General features: G+C 34.5%; 1 protein-coding gene across 12 annotated transcripts in view; it reads left to right on the top strand.

Moving 5' to 3' along the window:
• PHF21A (PHD finger protein 21A) overlaps nt 1-22,064 on the top strand; it is a 163,488-nt gene extending 141,424 nt beyond the window's left edge. For 8 of the 12 annotated variants that reach the window (XM_026671264.2, XM_087951297.1, XM_026671265.2 and 5 more), the window contains 9 exons: nt 718-816; nt 5,458-5,509; nt 6,407-6,486; nt 7,041-7,101; nt 9,822-9,982; nt 16,154-16,309; nt 18,306-18,381; nt 18,674-18,777; nt 20,509-22,064. In XM_026671264.2, coding sequence (XP_026527049.1) covers nt 718-816; nt 5,458-5,509; nt 6,407-6,486; nt 7,041-7,101; nt 9,822-9,982; nt 16,154-16,309; nt 18,306-18,381; nt 18,674-18,777; nt 20,509-20,763 — 1,044 coding nt within the window. In that variant the 3' untranslated portion in view covers nt 20,764-22,064. Of the gene's footprint in view, nt 1-717; nt 817-5,457; nt 5,510-6,406; nt 6,487-7,040; nt 7,102-9,747; nt 9,771-9,821; nt 9,983-16,153; nt 16,310-18,305; nt 18,382-18,673; nt 18,778-20,508 lie in introns of all 12 variants that reach the window. The other 4 variants (XM_026671267.2, XM_026671266.2, XM_087951302.1 and 1 more) reach the window with 1 other exon arrangement.
• The last annotated feature ends 1,208 nt before the right edge of the window (nt 22,065-23,272 follow it).

Genomic DNA, 23,272 nt, shown 5'->3' with positions numbered 1-23,272 from the left:
CAGACCATTAGAATAAACTACAGTTCATACAAATGTTTCAGACATAGCCAATATTCACCCATAATTATAAGCCAGATTTTAACTATGTTTTATTGAAAACTCTATAGCACATTAGTTTGTATGGCATAGTAAACCAAAAAGGAACAAACAACAGTGTGGTTTACTATTAAGAACAAACCAATCCATATCCATATTCCATGTATTGCTCATATAGCGGACTGAAATTATCTTTGTCACCTTGGAAATGATTGGTAATATTTTATGACTTCACATCCATGTCATAAAGTGATTATTGTGTCATTGTGGAGGAACTTATGATGCAAAGGATTCTGCCATATACTATGTATACTTCAGGAAAACCCACTCTTTCAGGAATCATGGAGAACTAATTTTCAAGCACATTTCATGTTAATACTAAAGCCCAAAGAGGAGTGCTTGTTCTTAACAAAATGGTGTCTAAGCAAGCTTTTCGGGGAGATCATTCTTTAAAATACCAACTCATCTATAGTTCTGCTTCCCAGGTCTTTTACTTAAGTATTGGAGTTTGGGGAGGGGGGGCGTGGTCTTCTGAAAAACTAATTATTGTTTGGGATATTTTCACATAATTAAGGGTTTTTCCTCATTGTTGTCATTCTGGTTAATGAAAGGCATTGCTTTTTTGTTTTGTTTTGTTTTATGCTAAATCAAGGAGTATATATTCAGTTATTTCTATTTCAGACAGTCAAGCCCCAAGTAGAAACGGAGGAGAAGCCAACAGAGATTCATACTGTTACCTCTCCTGCACCTCCCAAGCCAAAACGAGAAGAAAACCCACAGGTACCACTAGTTAAAATATTATTTTCTGGAAAATAATCTGATATATTACCAGTTGCTAATATGCAAAAACTTGGGTTTTGTTTATTGTCTGAAATCTCTTAAATATCTGAAAATAATGCTTCCATAATGCCTTTGAGGTATATATTAATACAATTGATGGTATAATTCAGATTAACAGTAATATTAACAGACAGTTAAAAATACTTATGAATTTATGGAGAAGAATAAATGTGGTGAAAATGAATTTAATTTCAAGATTAGTTTACAAATTTAAGAGAGATGTCTCTGTATTAATTCCAACTAGATATTTTAAACAAATCAATAAGCTTCTGATGACATTTTAATAAAATGGTCCGCCCCCAACGTTCTTTCTTTGAAATTCTAATTACACATGAAAATGGAGCTTCTTATTTTGCAGAATTTTAATTGTAGCATTGAGCAAATGTATTACCTTTTTAAAAAAAAAAAAAAAAAAAATGTATGCCACCATACTTAAGATACTATGGCTACCACCATGAAGTTATTATTGGCTTCTTTTAAATCCTGGCAGGTTCTACTTTTAATCAGAACTGAGGTGTATTTCCAAGTATTAAAGGCAGCCAGATTTATTTGCATTTTATTGAGAACAAGATTCACATTTGATCTTTTTATAAAAAGGATACTTATTTTTGTTTTTAATATTATACTAATACTTTCTCTGAAGTGACATATATATTATGCTTGGTTGATTGGTTGGATAGTTGGTTGGTTGATTAGGGAAGAAAGGGAAGGGGAAGGAAGGATTTTATGGACTGATACCTATTTAGAAATGGTGGATGAAAGTACTTGTACGTTTAATTTTAGTTTTGGAAAATGTTAGCTGAAAAGGGGTTAAGATCATATTATTAAGGATTTCATTATTAATCATATTTCTATAACTGAGAAGTATAAAAAGAATGCAACCTGCCCCAAAAGACTAAAATGGCAAGTATAAATAAAATATTAAACTTATAACAAAAATATTTATTTTTAGAAGTTAACCAACTATTGAATAATATAGAAATTGAATTTTTAAAAAATCTGGAATAAAAAATAAAAGACTCCAATTTTAAGAAATCAGCCGTCTCAACTTTAAAAAGATGTTAAATGTGTCTCATAATCTTTACAGAATATTAATTCATCAAAACATTCTTCAAATGTATGGGATAACTCAGCAAATCTCAAAAGTAGTTGTTATCTATTTTTCTAGATTGGATATGCAGTATATTTGAAGACCTGTTAAAAATATGTGTTGGACATGTCTCTGATAATTCCATGGTGGTGGAATATTCTTAATATTATTAGTAAGGTTTCAGCAAGAGAGTTAAAGTTTTAAAATGCCAGTTTTTTTGATAAATTGTATTTTAAAAATCCTGGAATTTTGTGAAGAATTTGGGATACATCATGTCACAATTGTTGGGAAAAAATATTTTTTTCTTGGGAAAGATACTAATTCACCAGATGTCGATGTGGTTTTAAGAAATGTGTGCACCCTTGAGTTTTTGAATTGACTCTTTATTAGTATAAAGAGTCAATTCTTAAAATATCTAGCCAATGTGTCACTCAGGTCTTCTGTGAGGAGCAGATGACAGTAAGCTTTATTGTAGTTGGAGGTGGGGTGGGGAACAGTGGATAGTTAGTTGAGGACATGATAGACTTAATAAAATAAGTTTTCTTTACTATTTTCACCATTATTTAATCGTTACGGCCATGCTCTACTACAAATTCCCTACACAACTTCAACAATGTGTTTCAGCCAAAAAAATTTTTCACCTGGCTTGAACTTCAGTTGCCATAACCTTAGATCCATGTTTGGGATGTTGATGAGGTGTCTTTTTTCATTTGTTTCACAGTTATATGAAGACCTTTGACATGATCACCAATCCAAACTGCTAGAAACTTCTCCAGAATTTTGAGGAATTCCTCAAATTTCATAAATCTTTTGGAGTGGACTGTTTTAATAGGATATCTATTCTTCCAAGGGAGGGTAGTTGCCAGAAATATGACCTACCTATGATGATTGGATTTTCTAAATGTTACTTAACTATCAGATCAAAGGGCTGAAAAATCAGTGGTAATGCTAACTGTATGCCCTGGGTCAGTAATGCATAGTCCCATAGTCAGTTCCATAGTCACCATGGAAAGCAGGAAATGGCATCCATCAGTTGTATCTCGGTATCCCTGGGTAAGAGAGTGAGAGAAATTGCCAGGCATATACTTCACAACGCAGAGAATTTGTGTAGTGTGGGTAAAACTGGTGCTACTTTGCCCTCAGGGACAGATTCTTACTGAGTTTGACCTAGTAATTATCTTGTCTAGCCTATCTCACAGGATTATCATGGGGAATGTTGGAGAAAAGAGAACTGTGTATATTATTTTGAGCTCCTGAAAGGAAGATGGATTTTGCATGTGACAAATAAATAAGCAAACATACACTTGAAGACTTTAAAAGAATACTTTTAAAGGAATACCTTTAAAATAATCTATTAACAATGTGGCTAAGTGTGTTCCTGCTTTATCAGGAATTATGTTATTTTGAATGTCTTTTATTAAGGGACTTAATTCCACAAAGATTCAAATTACCATATTCAAACCCAACATTTTAAGAACTATTTGCTACTGTGGTGTTAATTCCTACACATTTCTGATAGTGACAGTTTTGATTAATTAAAAAAGCATCATCATTTATATTAACTCTAATTTTTGAAATTATTTTATGTTGTTTTATAGATATCATTTTATCCCAGCTTTTCTTAGGATAAACTGGGGAAATGTGTTACTTGTTACTTTATTCCCAAGATGGATGTAAAATATAGTATAATTCGAATAGTAACATATTTTACGGAGAGTGATTTGGGGCAGCTTCAGATGACATGTAAGGAAGCCAGCTCCCTAGAGAGTGAGTTTACTGAGTAAATAAATAGGAGCTTGCCTATTTAAGTTTGACTAAGGATAGGGAAGAGGCAGGAGAGACAGAATAAAAGAGAAAAAGCCAGAAAAGATAAAGGCTGGTGATTGATTGCATCTGCTAACTGTCTGTGGAGATTCTCAATCATCCAGGTCATGGCTGTTTCAAAGCTGCTTTTCAAAAGGCAACTGGACTTCTGAAAGCACTTCGGTGCTCCTGCTGACTCTTTTTCTCATAGTCCATTGGGCTGCTGATTGCTAATTGGACATGATTGGACATTTCTTGCTGTTGATCTAGTTGTGGGGAAGCTTGTGGGGAAGCCAGCTCCTCAGCAACAGGCAGGCAGGAGATTGGTGGGGGAATTCCTGTATAGGAACCAAGGAGGATGCGTGTTGGAACCAAGGAGGTGTGTGTTGTTCGTTCTTTTTTTCATCAGAGGAATAGGAAGGCAGAAAATTACTGTTGTGATCAGTATATCAGTATTCTTTTCTGAAGGCAAGAGCTCCAGTGCTACAAATGCAAAAAGATTGCCATCCTGGAAGAGAGGTTGACAGAACTATAGATAAAATTTTCACTTCCCAGCTTATCAGGGGAGATAGGGAGTTCATAAATAGGTCACAGGAAGTGCTTGTGGAAAGACAGCTGAATTAAGAACCTCCCTGGAAAATAGAGAAAGCAAAATGGGAGGATTGGAAAGCAATCTGGCTTTTAAAATTTAAAGTTGTAGAATAGATTCCAAAATTTCACTGTTTATTATATTTCTGTATTGAAAGAAAAACAGCTACCATAAATCTGAGGAACTGAAGAAGGGGGTGCTACAGGTTCTGCAAAAGGAAGGATGCCATCCTCTTCCCCGGGAGCAGGAAACAAATGGTGGTGGTACTTTGTTAACCAGCCAGTCTGTCAAGAGGAGTGTGATGCTTTTCTGGGCACACATTTGGAATGTGACAGAAAAGCTTCCCAACCCATTGATCAATATCCCTTCCCTCTGATCTGTTTGGGAACAAATACATAGCCAAATACAATCTTGAATCATTGCAAGCACTGGATGGGAAAGCAACATTACCTGGGGCTCAGTTTGTGTTCTCTTCCTTCTTTCCTATAAAAGGACATAGCGTAGAAAGAGAATTCTCCAAAGGAACAATTGGGTATACCAACGAGAAAACTTTTGTTTCTTTGATATTAGAATGCATTATTTCAGATTCCTGGCAAAAGATAGGCTGCATGTTATACGAACTGGGAGGATAAGTTTGGAAGAGACCTTGGTCAGGAGGACTGGATCCTATAGGGAAGGAGAGGACATAATTCAAAATAGTATGAATGCTGGTAAGGAAGTGCAGAATGTAATGGTATTAAAAATGAGCATGTAAATACCAGAAGGAATAGATAAAGTTGTATGACCAAGTGTTCCAGCTTCATTACACAAATACACAAAGTGTGGGACACAAGTTAGAATAATTAGAATGTTGGAAGAATATGATTTAGTTGGTATTACTGAAAGCTGGTAGAATCAAATTCATTATTAGAAAGAAAGATTGAAGAAGATAATTGTCCAGACCTATCTTGAAAAACCAACTCAGCCAAAACCACTGAGTCCCAAAATTCCTTAAGAGTTGATGCATATTGTTGAATCATTTGTATTAAGAAATGACTGTTAGCTAATTTAATTTTCTATAATACTGTGTGATTTCAATTTTTTGTTTCTCTTAATTCAGAAACTTGCCTTTATGGTTTCTCTTGGACTTGTTACGCATGATCATCTGGAAGGTAAAAAGATAATCAAGCTTTTTCATTGCTTTTTTTAAAATCAAGACCTATTAAGTTTCATTTCACTTTATTGGGTTTATTTTCAAAGAAATGTTTGGGATTTAGTTTGAGTGTAGACAAAATAAAAGTTTTATACTACCCAGAGAGAACTAGTGCTTAACATATTCTAAGAAAATCTCAAACATGATAAAATGTATGTTCTCATATGATTAAAAATAGAAAGTTATTATCTTTTGGCATGCAACATATATTTTTTAAAAATTGATTTAATAACTAAATCTTAATCAGGTTTTAGATATGTTTGATAAAAGGGGTTTCTTTAAGACTTATTAAACATTTTAACAAATAATTTCATTTACTCTTAAATTGATAGTGTTTATATATATTTTGATGCATTTTTCTATGAACGTGTTTGCAGTTTTTTTTAAAAAAGTAATCCTTATAGATTTGTAACCTGTCACGGACTTACTGCATGGAAAAGAGTTGCAATATACATTGAGCAACTAAATAGTTCTTTACATTTCTCTGCAGCTGTTGATTTTGACTTTAATGCTTTTTGTCATCATTAATCTGCAATATTCATGGTAAAAATTCATACACTATAATGAATCTTGCACTAATTATCACTTGAAAATTTCTCTTGATTCATTAGTTGATAAAAAATATAAAATTAGATTTTTGAAGATGTGGCCTGTAATCTTTTAAGTTGAATTGGTGTCATGTACTGATATATTTTCAATCTATTTTTATGTAATGCAGCTGCTTCTTTCGGATTATCTTTGTGCAAGGATGATCAGAAATGATAGATTCTGACTCCTAGTTTCTCAGACTCTAAAACAAAATCTTGTGTGCTTGGAAATGCTTTTATTTTCTAACCAAATTATTTCTTTCCTCAAGAAATACAAAGTAAAAGACAAGAAAGAAAACGAAGAACCACAGCAAATCCAGTTTACAGTGGAGCTGTTTTTGAGCCTGAGGTAGCAATCTCTTATTTATACATTAGAAATAAAATCTGATTGAAAAGAGCCTGTTTAGCAAATGACTTCTATGAATGATGGCTGTCCTTACTGCATCTGCGAGAGCAGGGTGGTTTTGGGTTGCTCTGCTTGCCAGGACTCAATTGCCCTTCCATGACCCACAGCATTTGCCTAATCGTTCAACTATACCCACCCTCAAAGACACTAGAAAACTATGTAGACTGTCCTGGGTTGCTCTGATATATTTCTAGAAGTTATAGACTAGTTGTTGAATGATGAAGATTTAGCATCAAATCATTGTCTTGTTGCTAGTGGAAAAAGGTCTGTTATGGCCTGTCAATGATTTCATGAAAGTTCAAGTTCTCTAGAGTAGGAGTTCTAGTTAACACAAATGATGAATGCATTCTTTAAAATACTGAAAGCTTGCTCAAATCTAGAAATGATTTTTAGTAGTGAAGCATGTTTGTTTATGTTACATATGGATATGCATCAGTGATTCTATAGATTTCAATTAACAAAAAGTCTTTATTACTTTGTTCCTATCTTTTACAAAGCGCAAGAAGAGCGCGGTCACATATCTGAACAGCACAATGCATCCTGGGACACGTAAACGAGGTAAATTTCTAATTAGAGAAGGGATGATACGTGAATCAAATATGTTAAATAATCATATAAACAGAAGAATAGCTTTTCTGCTTTCAGACAAGTCCCATCATAATCTAGGATTTTGTTTCTCACAGTGGCCACCTACATGCTTCCATGGTAGTCACATAAAGAATATGGAGACATTCCCCCCTCCTGCTATTCTTTTTCAATTAATATTTGGGGGTATCCTTTACCCTACACAGATGTAGTGTAGAATTTCCAATTCTATTCTAATTCACACTATCCAAGTTAGCATCCTTAACTGTATATTTTGATAATGAATTCCATAGATTAATTTTGCACTGTATGAAGAAGTACTTTTTGTCCATTGTAAATTTCCTTAGCTGACCTCTAGGAATTGCAGCAATATTTCCTACAAATCATTGTTTAGTCAAAATACCCAGCATAGGAAAAAGATATAAATACTGTAGATATTTGCTAAACCTTGATATACTTAACAGCACAATACTTAACAGCACAAACACAAATACCAATAAGTCGTTTAAAAAAATTAATACAACACTGAAAAAAATAAAGCTCTCATGCTCTATGAAGGACAGTACTTTTGTTTCCTTGTTAAAATAATTACATACATATGACATAACATGTGCGTTAGAACAACTCTAGTCAAAGCCAAGGTTATAATTCTTAATAAAGGCAAAAAGTAGAAATAGCATTGAACCAAAGAAGAAATAAAGGATCTAGCAAAAAAAAAAAAAGAGGTTAATATAAGGAACCAAAGAAAACAAGGTCGAGGGGATTTATGAAAACGGTGAATAATGGAATAATTTGGTGAATAAATTGTCTCATATGGTCATAAAGAAAAATGAAAATTGAGATGAGTGATGATGTAATCATGCTAAACAGAAAGTGGAATCAATTTCTCTGTGTCTTAAGTCTAAAAGTTTCCAAGTTTTGAGAAAAAGAAAAAAATACCTTATTTTTCTATGCCAAGCATGATTGTATGCATCTCAGTCATATCACTCTTTAGTTACCTTATTCTGAGCTAAAAATAATTGAAATATTATACTTTTTTCAAAGAAGAAAGGTGCTTGAGCATCTTGGTAATTTTAGTTGTCCTTTTCTATACTTTTCCCACTTTTATTATAACCTTTTTCAAATACAATAATTAGAACTATACACAGTATTTCAGGTACAGGGCTAATTATAAATTTGTACAATGGCATTTCAGTGTTGGCAGATATATTTTTAATACCTTTCCTTTATGAGACAAACTACTCCCATTCTGACAGTTAAAACCCCAAACTCTTTTCTTTAAAGACTGATTTCCTGTGTAGGCAGGTTCAATACAGGAGTTAGAGTGAGCATGAAAGTAGCTACCTCCCAGATATTTGTTATTCTCATTCCCAATTTGAATTTATAAAATTCAAAGGATAATATGCCCGAAAAAGCTTCTTCAAGCATTTAGATTTTGTTTTGGATATAAAATACTGCTGATGTAATCCAGTGTAATCCAGTGTGATGGGTGCTTTATTAGTTACACAATAGAGCTGAGTGAGCATTATGTAATATCAAATAACATTTGATTCTGCTAATGCTTTTTAATAATTCCTTTGCTGCTGAGCTTATTTAAAAATAAAATTGATAACTTGAAATACAAGCTGTAATTTTAAAACAATATTTTGTAATTAAAATGTGTATTGATGAACTTGAGATATTGTGCTTCTAATAGTGTACTTGAATGTACTGAATATATGAATATAAGTGATTAAAAGGTTTCAGAGTCAATTGCAGGTTCCACTGTGCAATTTTTTTTCTTTTCCAAAATATGTCATTATAAGTAAAGTAGAATTGATATTTTTCCCATTGCTTTTGGCATTTTGTTCTTGATCACATAAAAGAAACCTTTATATTTGTTTCTACCACTCTTTACCTGTTTGGTACAGCTTAATTTTAAAAAGTTACCTATGAATGCTTAATTCCATGCTTCCGTCTTTTGTCTGTAATTTTGTTTATCAATCATCAGAAAACTATTACAAAAAAACCTATAGGGTTATATTTTCAGTTAGAATAATAGTTCACTTTAGAATAATAATTTACTAGGCAATTTTATGTCATAGTTATTTTATGAATAACAAAAGTGCTCTTTACATTTATGACTGGTCTAGATTCAATGCTGTATAATTTTTTAAAATATTCCTTAATAAACCAAAATATTTTCCAGATCTAATATAAATATTATTGCCTAAATGAAAATGTTATGGATAGCCTCCAAATGGTATCTCAGTATTTCAGATTTCTAAGAAAAAGAGGAAATGAGACTTAGAAAATGTATGAAGTATTACTAGGTACTGTTTTAAGGATTATGAAGATATTTCAGTCAATTTAAGGGGTAATAGATCATGGCAACTTTTGGAAGAAGTCCATTGGGGGCTTGATATGGAAGGAAAGATAGAACCCTCAAAACGACATACCGTTGTTAGGAGTAGCAACTTTTACCTTTCTGAGAAACTGCAGGGTTTTTTCTCATAGTATCCTTTTTGAAATTATTCTTGTAAATGTCTTAAAATTAATGTGAGAATCTTGGCTTCCTTTCACTTGTGACTATTATACTAACTACCTCTCTGTACCTCATCGCTTCCTTTTTCATGCTAGCCAATGAGGAGCAATGTCCAAAGGTATGTAAGATTATTTTCCTCCCCTTTTTGTTTCCTTCTGTTAATATGTAGGTCGTCCACCTAAATACAACACTGTGCTGGGATTTGGGGCTCTCACCCCCACATCCCCTCTGTCCAGTCATCCTGATTCCCCTGAAAATGAAAAGACAGAGACATTTACTTTCCCTGCAACTGTTCAGCCTGTATCCTTACCCAGCCCCAGCTCCATGGACGTAAGTAATTCTTGCTGAATTATACACCATTTGAAGCAAAGCTACTGCGCAGAAACTCCAGAAGTCGTTTTCTTAAGAAATACTTTAAATTGCACCAAAACTCCTCTTCTGGACTCTGCATAGTCGATAACTATTTCCCTCTCCTTGCCACATTTCCTAGAGTAGATGGATTCTATATTGTCCTAGTATCTGTAGGATATTTCCCCCCTATTCGTCTTTTCAGATGCACAGAGAGATTGATGCATTTGTGTGCATGTTTTAGCAGTGGAGTGGCAGGAAAGAAATCAAGTTTCTTTGGTCATATTCAGATCATAAAATCATGATAAGTATTATTCATCAGGAATGGGATGAATTAATTCCTCAGGCTTCACCCAGTCATGTAGTTTCAATGGCTGTTGGCAACATCTTGTGCCTTACAGATTCCTGGATAATGGATTCTGCTCTCTTACTTTAGCCTTCAGTGGTACAGAGTGTTCTGTAAAATCGGTCCTTTATTTGATACAGATTTCTTGTGTAAAAATTGTTCTAACCCTTCACTGATATATATATAATTAGCATTCATAGCAACAACATTTGTTCTCATGATAATAACTTAGAACTGGAAGTTGTGGATTCGTATGTTTAATCGGATTTCATTACTTTTCTATTACTTTGTTTTTTCCCAATTTAACTAAGTTATTTGTTGCTGTAAAATCCCAAATAATGGATATATGCCACTTAAATAAGCATAAGTTACATTTTATATCACAGTAAAAATGTCTTGAGAATATTTCTGTATATCTAACTCAGTAAATAAGCAACTTGAAATTCTGTAGCATACAAATCTTCATTGCTGTGGCAGCAGCAATAGCCAAGTCAACAACTAAATGACATATTCTCTGCATCATGAGATAGGACAAAAGATAAAGTTAAGATGGAATCCTAAAGAGAATATATTTTTCATGTTGAAAGTCTAAACAAATGTTATTATTGATGGAATCTTCTAAATTGCCAAAAGGCAATACTGAAAATTAATTTGAACAAACAGAAGAAAATCTGATAAAGACTTATATGTATACATTCATACGTGATATTTCTTAACATTGTAACAGATTAAGAAAAGATGGCATGCTTACCTGAGATTTTCTGCTTTGAATAAAGCAATGAATTTTTTGCCATTGTTTTTGGATAATAGTTTGAACTTTTTATAGCGATGCAGTTCCTATTTTATTTCATCATCACCTAGACTGAGTTTGTTACGTATTTACAAAGCAGTTTTGTGTGTTCTGTTTGCATCTTCTGTTAACCCCATTTCAGACTGGAGGCATTGTAACTGTCCACTAGAGTCCTAAAAATTTACATTATAAGTTGTGTTGAATCTTCAAGTGATACAATAATGTCTTTATAGTACTGATAATAGCTAATGCAGGTTTTATAGTCATGTGAAAAAATAAGTACAGTTTACTGAAGCTTGATTTTTAACACATTTCAACATACAAATATTTGGTCTTCACTTCAATAATATTGATAGCGAACAGGATATAATAAATATCACATACTATTTATATTTTGTAGTCCATTTTGTAATTTAAATATAGATAAATGCAAATTTCACATGTGGAAAAAGTAAATATAACTCACTTTTATCATTACTTCAAATAAAATTAAATTCCGGCACACCAGATCAAATGCAAATGATTAGAAAATCATTGGAATCTGGAATCTGGGAGGAACCTGTCTTATTGAAACCTCTGGCTTGATTTGCTCTTTGTTGTTAAAGTGTATGGTATACAGGCTTGTAAAATTGGATTCGTTTTGGGATCGCCGGGGCGGCGGGCGCGGGGGGGCGGCGGGCGGCGGGCAGGGGCGGGCGGCGGGCGGCTGCGGTGGGGGTCTGGCCGCCCGTTTTTTTTGTGCTGGTATAGATCAAAATAGCTCTTTGAGTTCTTCAGAAAAACGTTATATACAGCTATGAATCTGGGAAGAGAATTAAAAAAGATCACCAAACAATTGGACATCTATCATTCCACTTTCTGGAATATCATCTGGAAGTGGAGATTTCAAACAAGTGCAGACTTGTCTAGGTCAGGCCCTCCCAGCAAGTTCAGTCTGAGAGCAGAACAACAGATGCTGAAAGAAATCTCCAAGATCTCCATTACGAGGCCTGTTTGTTGTTCTTGCCACTGTTGGTGTCAAAATGCCTGATTCTACTATTATGAAGAAGCTGCTCACATTAGATCTATATGGGATGGGTAGGGTCTAGGACAACTAGCCATGGCCAACTCACCACAGCCAACTTGAAATTAACTTGTCACAGCCAAATCACCACCAGACAACTCGTCACAGTCAACTTGCTACAGAATAATTCAAATCTGTATTAATTATTTCAGTCAATTACTTTTACTATTGGTGACAACCTTTTTGTCAAAATTATTGTAACTCTTGTATTTCTGGATTCATTTTCTTTATTTTATTATTCTTGGTCACTGTTCTGGTGAAATTAATTTAACTTTCATATCTGTTGAATTGTCTTGCAATGAATTGGCCTGTAGTGAGTTGGCTGCAGTGAGTTGGTCGCCATGATTTGGCAAGTTGTCCCATTTGGGGAGGAGTGCCAGGAGAAAACATTTGGTGTCCAAAAAGAACCTCAAGCAAGACTAAAATCTGTTCATGAACACCTAGACAAAGACCAAGGCTTTTAAAATAATGTTTTTCTAGACAGAAAAAGCACATTATTTGGCACAATACCAAAAGACATGTTTGGCAAAAACAAAAAACAGCACTTCACCCTTACTAACCATAAAGCATGGTGATTAAAGCTTTGCTATATCAGCACCTGGGCAGCTCACCATCATAGAATCAGAGGTGGTATTCAGCAGGTTCTGACCAGTTCTAGAGAACCGGTAGGGGAAATTTTGAGTAATTCAGAAAACCAGCAAATACCACCTCTGACTGGAGATTTTACAATATCCTTCCCCTGCCATGACCACCAAGCCACGCCCACAGAACCAGTACTAAAAATTTTGAATCCCACCACTGCATAGAATCCACTAGAATTTTTTTGTTGATACTTGAAAATACTGTGAGATTATTTGTCAAAACATTGAAACTCAACTGAAAGTGGACCTTTCAACATGACAATGACCTTAATCTGCATAGAAAAATGGGGGGGAAAGTTCTTCCCAGTGTATGCTAGAAACTGGTAGACAGTTAAAAGAATTGCCTACTTCAGGTTGTTTCTGCCAAAAGGGGCAATACGAGGTATTAAAGCCAAGGTTGCTTTTTCCACAGAAAGAAATGGTGCATCTGTTAGTTTTTTGTTGAATAAATGAATGCAAAATCAATTTTCATAGCTTTTTTGTTCAGTTACATCATTTTTATATACTGTTTGAATGAAGATTAAAATAATAACAACCCTAAATTAATGTTAGAAAAGAAAAACACTTTATGTGGGTTTATGTATTTTTTCACATGACTGTACAAGTTAAGAGTGCTGATCCCCCTATAATTTGAATCCTGCCCAACTCCCTTAATTTTTGTGAAACTGATTTTACATAGAAGTAGTCCTTGACCTACAACCATTCATTTAGTGACCGTCTGAAGTTCCAATGGCACTGAAAAAAATCAGTTATTACTGCTGTTCACACTTAATGGTCGTTGCAGGATCCCCATAATCACATGATCAAGATTAGGATGCTTGGCTAGTGGCATGTATTTAAGATGGCTGCAGTGTCCCAGGTCATGTGATCACCTTTTGTGACCTTCTGACAAGCAAAGGGAAAGCCAGATTCACTTCACACCCCTATTGCTAACTTAACAACTGCAGTGAGTCACTTAACAAATGTGGCAAGAAAAGTTGTAAAATGGGACAAAACTCACATAACAGCTGTTGTGCTTAGCAGTGGAAATTTTGGGCTCAATTGTGATCAATCGGCTAAAATTGGGATTGGAGGTGATCAGGAATGGGCCTGAGAGGTTTTTTTAAACTTTGAAACTCTCACCCCCAATATTTCTTCCTTAAATTGAGCCCTAGGAAGTCATCACTCATTTGATATATTGTGCTTGTGGAACCATCAAGGATAATTCATATGTCAAGATAGCATACTCATGCTGGAAATTAATGATGTTACCTCCAGAGTGTGAAGCATTGATTTTCATGCAGTTAGAAAGTTTAAGCATTAGCCAGTACTTGGGAGTAATCCCATCCCCCAAATGGTTGATATTCTGTCATTATTTAATACATTACTCATAATAAAGGTAGCCTACTGTTGTTTTAAGGCTAACGTGAAATAGCTTACATAATTCAGAACCAGTTTGCAAGTGTAGATCATCTTATTTACCTCTCTTCAAGTTCCTACGGAATATCATATTTTAGAGAGAATAGGCTACTTTTACAGATCTTACTATTTACTTCTAAATTTGAAGAGTTTTAGAAAGCGGGATTCAGTTGTAGCAACTTTTCAGAATTGCCTTCAGCTCATCAAAAAGAATGTTATAGTAATATCTTTTCTTCTTCTGATCTTGTTACTTTGACTTCTTTCAATCTTTATCTTTATTGTACTTTATTAGTACAATATGCTAAAATGAAAATGTCTGTGATATAAAGGTCAATTAACACAAAATCAGTAACTCTTAACAGCTTCACATTTTTCAGCTGAGATGTATTTATCATAGAAGTCTCAGATCAATTAAACTAGAAACAGATAGATCTGTCCTTTGACTGAATTCATAAACGCACCTTCAGGCAAATGAGTTCAGGGGTAGAATAGATCCCCTTTCCCTTTGCAGTCTTATGAAAACCCTTCTGAGATCTGCTTCAAAAGTTGGAGGGATATGTACAGGGCTGCCAAAAAGAGAAAAAGGAAGTCCCGTACTTTAAGTAGAAACTGAAAACATTTGATTTTCAGAATATTGATGTAAGTGAAGCCAGAGCACTTAATATATATCCTGTTATTAGATTATTAGATTGTCTACAATTCTCACAGGAAAGGCTGTGGTAAAAATTAGAATTAAATTATGCTTACCCTCATAAGTTAAGTCAATATTGCAGTCCACTGTGTTTTTGCCATTGTTCTGTAGCCAGTTATATATAGTTGTATTTCAGATAATTCAAATTCAAATAATTCAGATCTTATCGTCTTATTTCAGATCACATCCATCCAGTTTAAATACTACTTAGTGTAACTATTGTCATTTTGTTCCCCTCCATCAAAAATCTTACCTGTGTGACTATATAAAATGGCTTCTCTACATCAGAGGCCCCCAATCCCTGGTCCATAGACTGCCATTGGTCTGTGGCATGCCAAAAAATGGGCCATGCAAACATGCGAAGCCCCATCCATGGGATTCAGGCAGCACACAAAACCATACCCCCCCTCTAGTCCACAGAAAAACCTTTCTCCACAGATCTTGGTTCTCCACAGATCCTGGTGCCCAAAAGATCAATGGCAACTGCTCTAAATGAGTTACACTGACATCACCATGTACTCTTTGTACCTCTTTGCTGCAGTATATTTTTAAGTCAGAAGCCAACATTGTAATGTGCTATTTTAATGAATTAAAATAAACACAACAGTGGGAAACACCAACATATATATAGTTGTTCTTCCAACAATGCCAAACACTCTCAGACCAAATAAAAACAGCTCTCTACAGTAACCAGCAAGCAGAACCACTCAAACTGTACTTTGGGCATGTGATGTGAACAGATGATGGTGGGTCAGAAATAATGCAAGAACAGAGAGAGTTGAAGAAGGAGAAGGCAACTAACATTGGATGAATGCAAATGTATTCTTCTAGTATGCAAATTACATATTCCCTCATTCTTTAAAAAAGAAATATTTTTGTAGTAGTATTAATAGTATCATCCGTACTAATAATACATTGATGTATTGCTACTACAATACTTTAAAATTGTAGTTGATGGAATTTCACCCTGACGCTAAATTTATTTACTTAGCAACAAAAGAAATAATGTTCTTGCTTTACAAGTCTACTAGAAAATGTGGTGTATCTTAAGTGATGTAACAAATTTTCTTAATAATTTTTATGGTGAAAATGGAACAAATTATACTTTGGGTAGTTTTCTGTCTTATATAGGATTCTCTCATGCATAAACTTTATTTTCATTTTTAATGTAGATTGAAAATATTTTTTAAAAAACCTTTCTCCCTGTTTTCCTTTTTTTTATAGGGTGATATCCATGAAGATTTTTGCAGTGTTTGCAGGAAAAGTGGCCAGCTACTTATGTGTGATACATGCTCACGTGTATATCACTTGGACTGTCTAGACCCACCTCTGAAAACAATTCCTAAGGGCATGTGGATTTGCCCCAAATGTCAAGACCAGGTATTGTTCTTTCACACAAAAGAGTAGGGACCAAAGAAGGTTGTCTGTAGCAGATAAAAACAAGTTTTCATTTGATTTACGTAGAGTAAGAGGAACTGGCCTATAATACATAGCTTATCTACAAATGAGTAGGCATTGCTAAATTGAATGAATTTTGCAGCTCTTAGCTTATTCATTAATAAGATTGCCTCTGTTTTCTACATTATAGGGTATTTTTCTGCCATTGTTATGTCATAACATAAGTATTGTGGTTCTCAAAGGCAAAGTCAGAAACATTGATCAAATCTGTTTTTTTACCTATAAATTATCTTTTGCATCATTGTCCAAAACTGTTTCTCCCCTGCCCACCCAAATTAATATTTTCATTTATATGTCAGAAAATCCATTATTTTCAAGCCAGTTAAGGAAATCTATATAATCAAACATACCAATAATCTAACAACAAAGATCATTTATGGGAGATGCACATACCAAAATGTCCAATACTTCCCCAAACATTTCTCGATTTTGTTTTGTTTTTCCCCAGTCTTTCATGTGGTATTTGGCTTTGCAGAGAAATAGTTGCAAGCAAATATAAATCCTATTATGGGATAAAGAAGATTAATAAAGAGTGATTGTGATATCCAGATGTGTCTAAACTCCTTTCTCTATTTGCTACTTCAGTTTAAGAAATGCATCGCAATTCATTTATAAATTTTAATAGTGTCTGTGTGCACTAAACATCCAGGCAATATACGCAGGTTAAAATATGTACACAATAGTATAAAATTCAATAAACATGACAAATAATAGTAGATTTTAAAAATACAAACAACTATTAAATGAAAAAAATATGCTGTGAGGTAATTCCTTGCTTTATGGCTAGGGAGATGGTTTTCCAAAAGCTGGTATCACAGCAACGAAAGCCACCCTTCCCTGAATGACTGCCAAATTATTATCCACAGGATGTGATGAGGACAGGGGTCAGATGTAGTACCCTGACAAAAGGCATTTTTATATATTGTAATGCTACTTACTTTCTGAAAATCCAGTGCATTTGGTATTTGAGCTACTTAAAACAGCAGTTTGTGAGTCAGAAAGTCAGTGTCCTCTTTACTGAAAATGTAAGATCAGATATGTTGCCTTTTCATTCCAGTTTGGTTGTTTTATAATTCACAGCAGGAAAGATTTCTAGATTCACTGGAATTGCTGAGGCTGTGATTTAGCTGGCCTCTTTTGTGGGAGGTAAAATACAAAAGAGTGTTTCATTTAAGGCCTTTTCCAGAAGCCTGTGGAGGAGTTTTTTTGCATGTGGTAAATGAAATGATTACTAGCTTGGGGAGAGTGTTGATGTCTTTTTCCACCTAAATGCTTTATTAAGAAATTTAACCAATACTCCCAATTGCATTTATTTACTTGTTTTTTGGGGAAAACTATCTTCCTTGGCAGAGCAGTTGTTGAGTCATACAAAGCATGCTTTTCACTATCACGCTTAGGGGTTAATGTTTACTAACACAATTCCTGCCCACCTGTTACTGTTTTGTTATTTTCTGACTGTTTTATAATTCAAAGTATTTAAAATATGTGTCTTTATTTAGGGGCAGTGGCAATAATCTAAGCTTCTTTAACAACTTCATAGCAGCAAGACTATATCTTCTATCCCTTTATTTTCTTCAAAACACAATAATAGATCATTTTAGTACATTTATTTAGTTTGTGAATTGTGCATTCCTTCGCAGAATTTACACCCACTATGCAACCAGATGCTTTTAGGGCTTACAGGTACCCTTGCTCATTTCTTTTCTTTAGTGGACCCTCAACTTCCGGCCATCCCAATCCAACTACTTGTCTTGGGCCTAGAAATAAATCCTATAAGAAATTAAAGTTGTTTAATTTTATACAACAATTCTAAGAAGACATCTATGAATGTACATATTGAAAATGGTTTGAGGTGCTATATTAAATCTTCCCTAGAAGTAGACCATGACGGCCAAATGTTCACCCTCCTTTCTTGCAGATGCTGAAGAAAGAAGAAGCAATTCCATGGCCAGGGACTTTAGCAATTGTTCATTCATATATTGCATACAAAACAGGTGAGTTAAGTAATCCTTGGTTTGATTTTTTTTTTTTGAAAAATGACCAGAATGTTTGTTCTATTCAGTTATTAAATAAAAATAATCAAATCAATAACCAAATGCTTGATAACCCTAGTAATCAAATTAGCAGGACAATTTGGGATTATTTTTTTTAGTGAATCCGTCTGCAATATCAGGAATAATGCAGCATCGCACTCACCACCATTTAATGCTTGTAGTCCAGTGTAAAAAAAAACACACGATAAGAGTGCACATTTATATAGTACAAATAATAATCTCTCTTCCGCAGCAAAAGAAGAAGAAAAACAGAAATTACTAAAATGGAGTTCAGATTTAAAGCAGGAAAGAGAACAATTAGAACAGAAAGTCAAACAACTCAGCAATTCTATAACAGTAAGTATTAACCATTGCCAGGTGGTTAAGGTGGTCGTTTATTTGTACTACCTTTCTTTTCACTAAGAACCATGAAAAGAGGATTTATTCCTTTTTATCCCATATCAATCTAGAGATGAGGGGTCCTTGATGCTCTCTGAGCAGTAACCCAAACAAGGAACCGCCAAACAAGCTAACACTAAACAGCCCAACCAAAGCATCACCAAGACCACTCCTACCAATACTGACAGGACAAGTCACTAGAATGTAAATGACAGCAAACCCCCACTCCCTACTCCCACTCCCGATGATGTTACCTAGTTCGGGTAATGAAATGTCTGCAAGAACGCAAAACTTAGAGAACACCAAGGATCCCTCATTTCAAACCTGATCACATTTTGGGTGTTCGGTAACTCACATATTTTAATTTGTTATTTTCTTTCAAACTCAGCCAAATTTATACATTTCAACAAACACGTTCATTATTTGTATACAATTCAGTTTCAAATTCTGTTTCACATTTTTCAATTTCAATTTTTATCTATATTAAATCTCTTAATTGTGCAAGTGAAAACCATTGTATACTAAATGAAAGGGAAAATTCATGTAAGCTGCTTTGAGTTCCTGGAGAAGAGGCAAGATATGTATTTAGCTAACAAGAAGTTCATAGGCTCAAAGAAAATCATAGTCTGTATTATTTTAAAATATCTTGAAGTCCATTTCAAGAAAACACATTGGTTTCACATACAAGAACCTTGATTAGACTCTGGTTAAATTAATGGATTAGTTATGTACCATCAAGTCATTGTTGACTCCTAGCATTCACATAGATTTTCTTCATGACAGGCTGTACCTGATTTTTCAAGTCTTCCAATGGTCTGAAGCTAAAATGTTTAAATTCTGTGAGATGCCCAGGGTTCTGGTACAGAGGATAGGCAATTATAATGAGTTTGTTGATAGATGATAGATAGATAGATAGATAGATAGATAGATAGATAGATAGATAGATAGATAGATAGATAGATAGAAAGAAAGAAAGAAAGAAAGAAAGAAAGAAAGAAAGAAAGAAAGAAAGAAAGAAAGAAAGAAAGAAAGAAAGATAGAATCTGTTTGCAGTTGCTAGCAGCCCAAATTTTCAGTTTTGTTATTTCCCTTTCCATGAAACTTGTGAGAAATAAATCAGTTTATGTTCTAAATCAGAGATATACTACAAAATATGTTTGCACTAGCCACCCAAATTTAGATTGTACCTCTTCTTCCCTCCAAAACAGATAGCTGTTCATCTAATGATTAGACATAATATAGAAATAGGAATCATATACTACCTTTGCAGCTTTTGTATAGAAATTTATTTTCTTGCACAGATTGTTCCTGTGGGATCAAGGTGTGTATATGGTAAATCAGAAATATGCCATCGATAGATAGAAAGAAATTTCAGCCATTCAAAGGGAAGAATTCAGTGTTTAACTTGCTTTTTAAAATTGAGATTCCAAGATTGATTATTTCACATTACTAAATATGGTATTTTTCTATTGATATCTATAGTGCCGCATAAACATAGCTTTAAATCAAATGTACACAGAGCTACATGCAAACAAAAATGTTTTTTTTTAAAGATCTTTCTGTCATGTAAGTCCGTTTGAGCTAAATGCAGTTCTGCATACCACTTCCACATTTGGCTTTCTTTTTTTGTACTAGTGCAGGCTTTTTCAGCAGTGTACTCACTAAGATTTATGTTCTGATTCACTTCAGAAATGTATGGAAATGAAGAACACAATCCTGGCAAAACAGAAGGAAATGCACAGTTCACTGGAGAAGGTAAAACAGTTAATTCACCTCATCCAAGGCATCAACCTTTCCAAATCCATAAACTCTGAAGGCAGTTCAGCAGCCATCTCCAATGGCATGGACTCCGCCAGTAATGTGACAGCTGCCACCTCCACCCCAGCATCTTCCCCCTCCCAGAGCTGCATGGTGAACTGTAAGAAGGGCAATGAGACTAAATAACAGAGCACAATAAGAAGGAGCCAGAGGAGATGGCAGCAAAGCAGAAGAACATAAGAGACCCTCTAGAAAAGGAAATGGATTTCTTCTGGAAAGTACAAGAAACTCTTTAGTTCCAGAAAGAGTGCGAAGATGCTCGTGCCGGGCGGCACTAAGTTTGCCAATTGATCCTTCTTATTCTGTGTGTACGTGCAAAGTTTGGACCATGTTACATGAATAGTGCCAGCTGGAGGTTCTTAGCCAGCACCATGCCAAGTTAAATAAGATATTTACTCTCTATATTTTACACCAGAGTGTGCCTGCAGCAGCCTCCACAGCCACTATAGGTTTGTTTTTTTATTTTTATTTGGGGGCAGGGAGCAGGGAGGAGCAGGTTTCAGACCTTATCTATAGACCAGTTTTTGTTTAGCTAGGGGAACTTCAAATCCAAAGAGCCTGTGAGCTTTTCCTGTTTCTAAATTGTCCATATTACTAAACCAAAAATGCAAAAATAAGAATTAACAAATCCTAGTATCCTAAAAGGGGACGGGGAAGGGGAGAAAAACTTATCCAGTAAGCAGTATTTACAACTGTTTTTACAGAAAACACAACAAAGGATTTTTCAGGAAGTATCCAAAAGGCTGAAGATTACAAGACTGGCAACTTTGGGTTGTGTCCCCCCCACCTTCTTTCTCTCTCTTAATGTATTCAGAAAATATATTCAAATGCAAATGAAATGCATTGTTGATTTAGTTGCTACGTTAAGAAGGAAGCTTTTACTGAGGTAGCTTGGAAGGAGACTAACATGATCAGCCTGCATTTTTGTAAAGCAGGCCATGAGTGAAAAGAATTTTTTTTTTCTCTTTTTGGTACATTTGTCCAGCAAAAGCAGTATCCCAAACAGCACAGCACATGTCCCTAATGTATTGCCCAAATAGGTAAAATGCCTGTTTCCTTTGTTCCTTTCTCTTTTGGTTACAAATATAAGGAATAGAAAAACTCTTTTTTTCAGGCTGACAGTCCAATAAAAAGGTAGATGGGACCTTGCATGGTATAGATTAGAAGTAATAGTGTCAGTGAGATACAGTGAGTCTTTGTGAGTCCGTGTGTCATCGTTTTGGGCACTGTTTTTTATGCAAGGGCAAATCTTTGTATCTGGGGAAAAATAACTTTTTTTAAATTAAAAAAAGAAAAAAAGATATTGAGGTCTTCCTAGTGTTACTTAAAATAAGATCAAGGTAAGAAACATTGTAAAAAATTACAAAAGTGCTATTTGTTTCCTAAACAAGTGATTTCTATTAAAAAGGTGTCAGAACTGGAGTAAATTCTGTGTACTTAGATTTTTTTTTTTTAAACAAACAGATTTTATTTCTGGTATTGCCATAATGCTGTGGTTTCAGTTTGAAAATGCCTTGGAGTGGATATCTTGATGTTGTCATGCCATTGAAACAGCCTTCACGATTAAACTGAATCTGAGCTGAAACCATTTTTTTTACACTAAGGGGATTTCTTCTCTGTAAAAGCACAGAGAATAGCATTGACAGCATTAATCATTTTTATTCTATTGCAATATAGCACCTAAGCTGATGGATAACACTTCTTATCTTACTTTTTAAGATAATTGTCAAACTAATCCTGCAGTGATCGAAAGGCTGATGCTGGACATCAAATCTGTAAGCCTGAAATAGCCAGTTTTGTATATATCAGTGCAATCACCCAACGTGTTTTTTGTGGCAAAACTCATGTCACTAAATCATGACAATATTGGCCCAAACATTATCTGGATACATGTTAGCAGAACTCTTTATTTCTGCTAATCATTAATGATACAGGTGCGCTTATTCTACATTAAAGATCTATGCATCATTATGCACTTTATTTGTATACTCATTTCAAGTTTGCTAATTATTGTGGCTGTTCTGTTTTTCTTGTGGCTTCCATTCTTATCCCTGAGGTTTCAGTCATTTTTAGTTAGGCTTCTTGCTTTTAGGGCCTAGCAACTGATGGTTCATTCTCAAGTTAATTAGTAAAAAATAAGAAAAAAAAATCCTGTCAAACAGAACTTGCTTTACATTTGAAAATGTCAGGGTTAACTGTCAACTCTTGATATTTTGTAGTGAAGCTAGCATATTTCCAAAGATTATATGTCATTAATGGGTATAAATGAAAGACAGACACTCAGTCAGATTGACAGCTGCTCTGAGTATACAGTATCATCACAAGAATACACAGAGCAAATATTGTAAATTTTGTGTTTTAGTAAGCCAACCATTTAATAAACCCATTTCCTATTGTTGCCTGCCTGGGATGTTTTAGCAAGCGAGATTACATGTGTGATGAGTTGAATTTGACTTTACAGGTTGCAAGTTTTTAGCCCTGTGTTAAAGACACCTTTTAGAGAAAAAGGAATGAGTGAAATTGCCCAGTTTTCTCTGCTGATAGTAGCAAACAAGATCTTAAATATTAGTTACTTTATTCCCATTTGCTGGGTCCCTGAGTTCACTTTGAATTGATTGGAGTTTGGTAGCCATGG

The sequence above is a fragment of the Notechis scutatus genome, chromosome 1 (genome assembly GCF_049901735.1).
Source record: "Notechis scutatus isolate UNSWTSFEM ecotype Mainland chromosome 1, rNotScu1.2, whole genome shotgun sequence".
In the NCBI taxonomy this organism is placed as follows: Eukaryota; Metazoa; Chordata; class Lepidosauria; order Squamata; family Elapidae; genus Notechis; species Notechis scutatus.
Note: the sequence above shows the minus strand (reverse complement) of the source record. Positions and strands in the feature narration are given on the sequence as shown.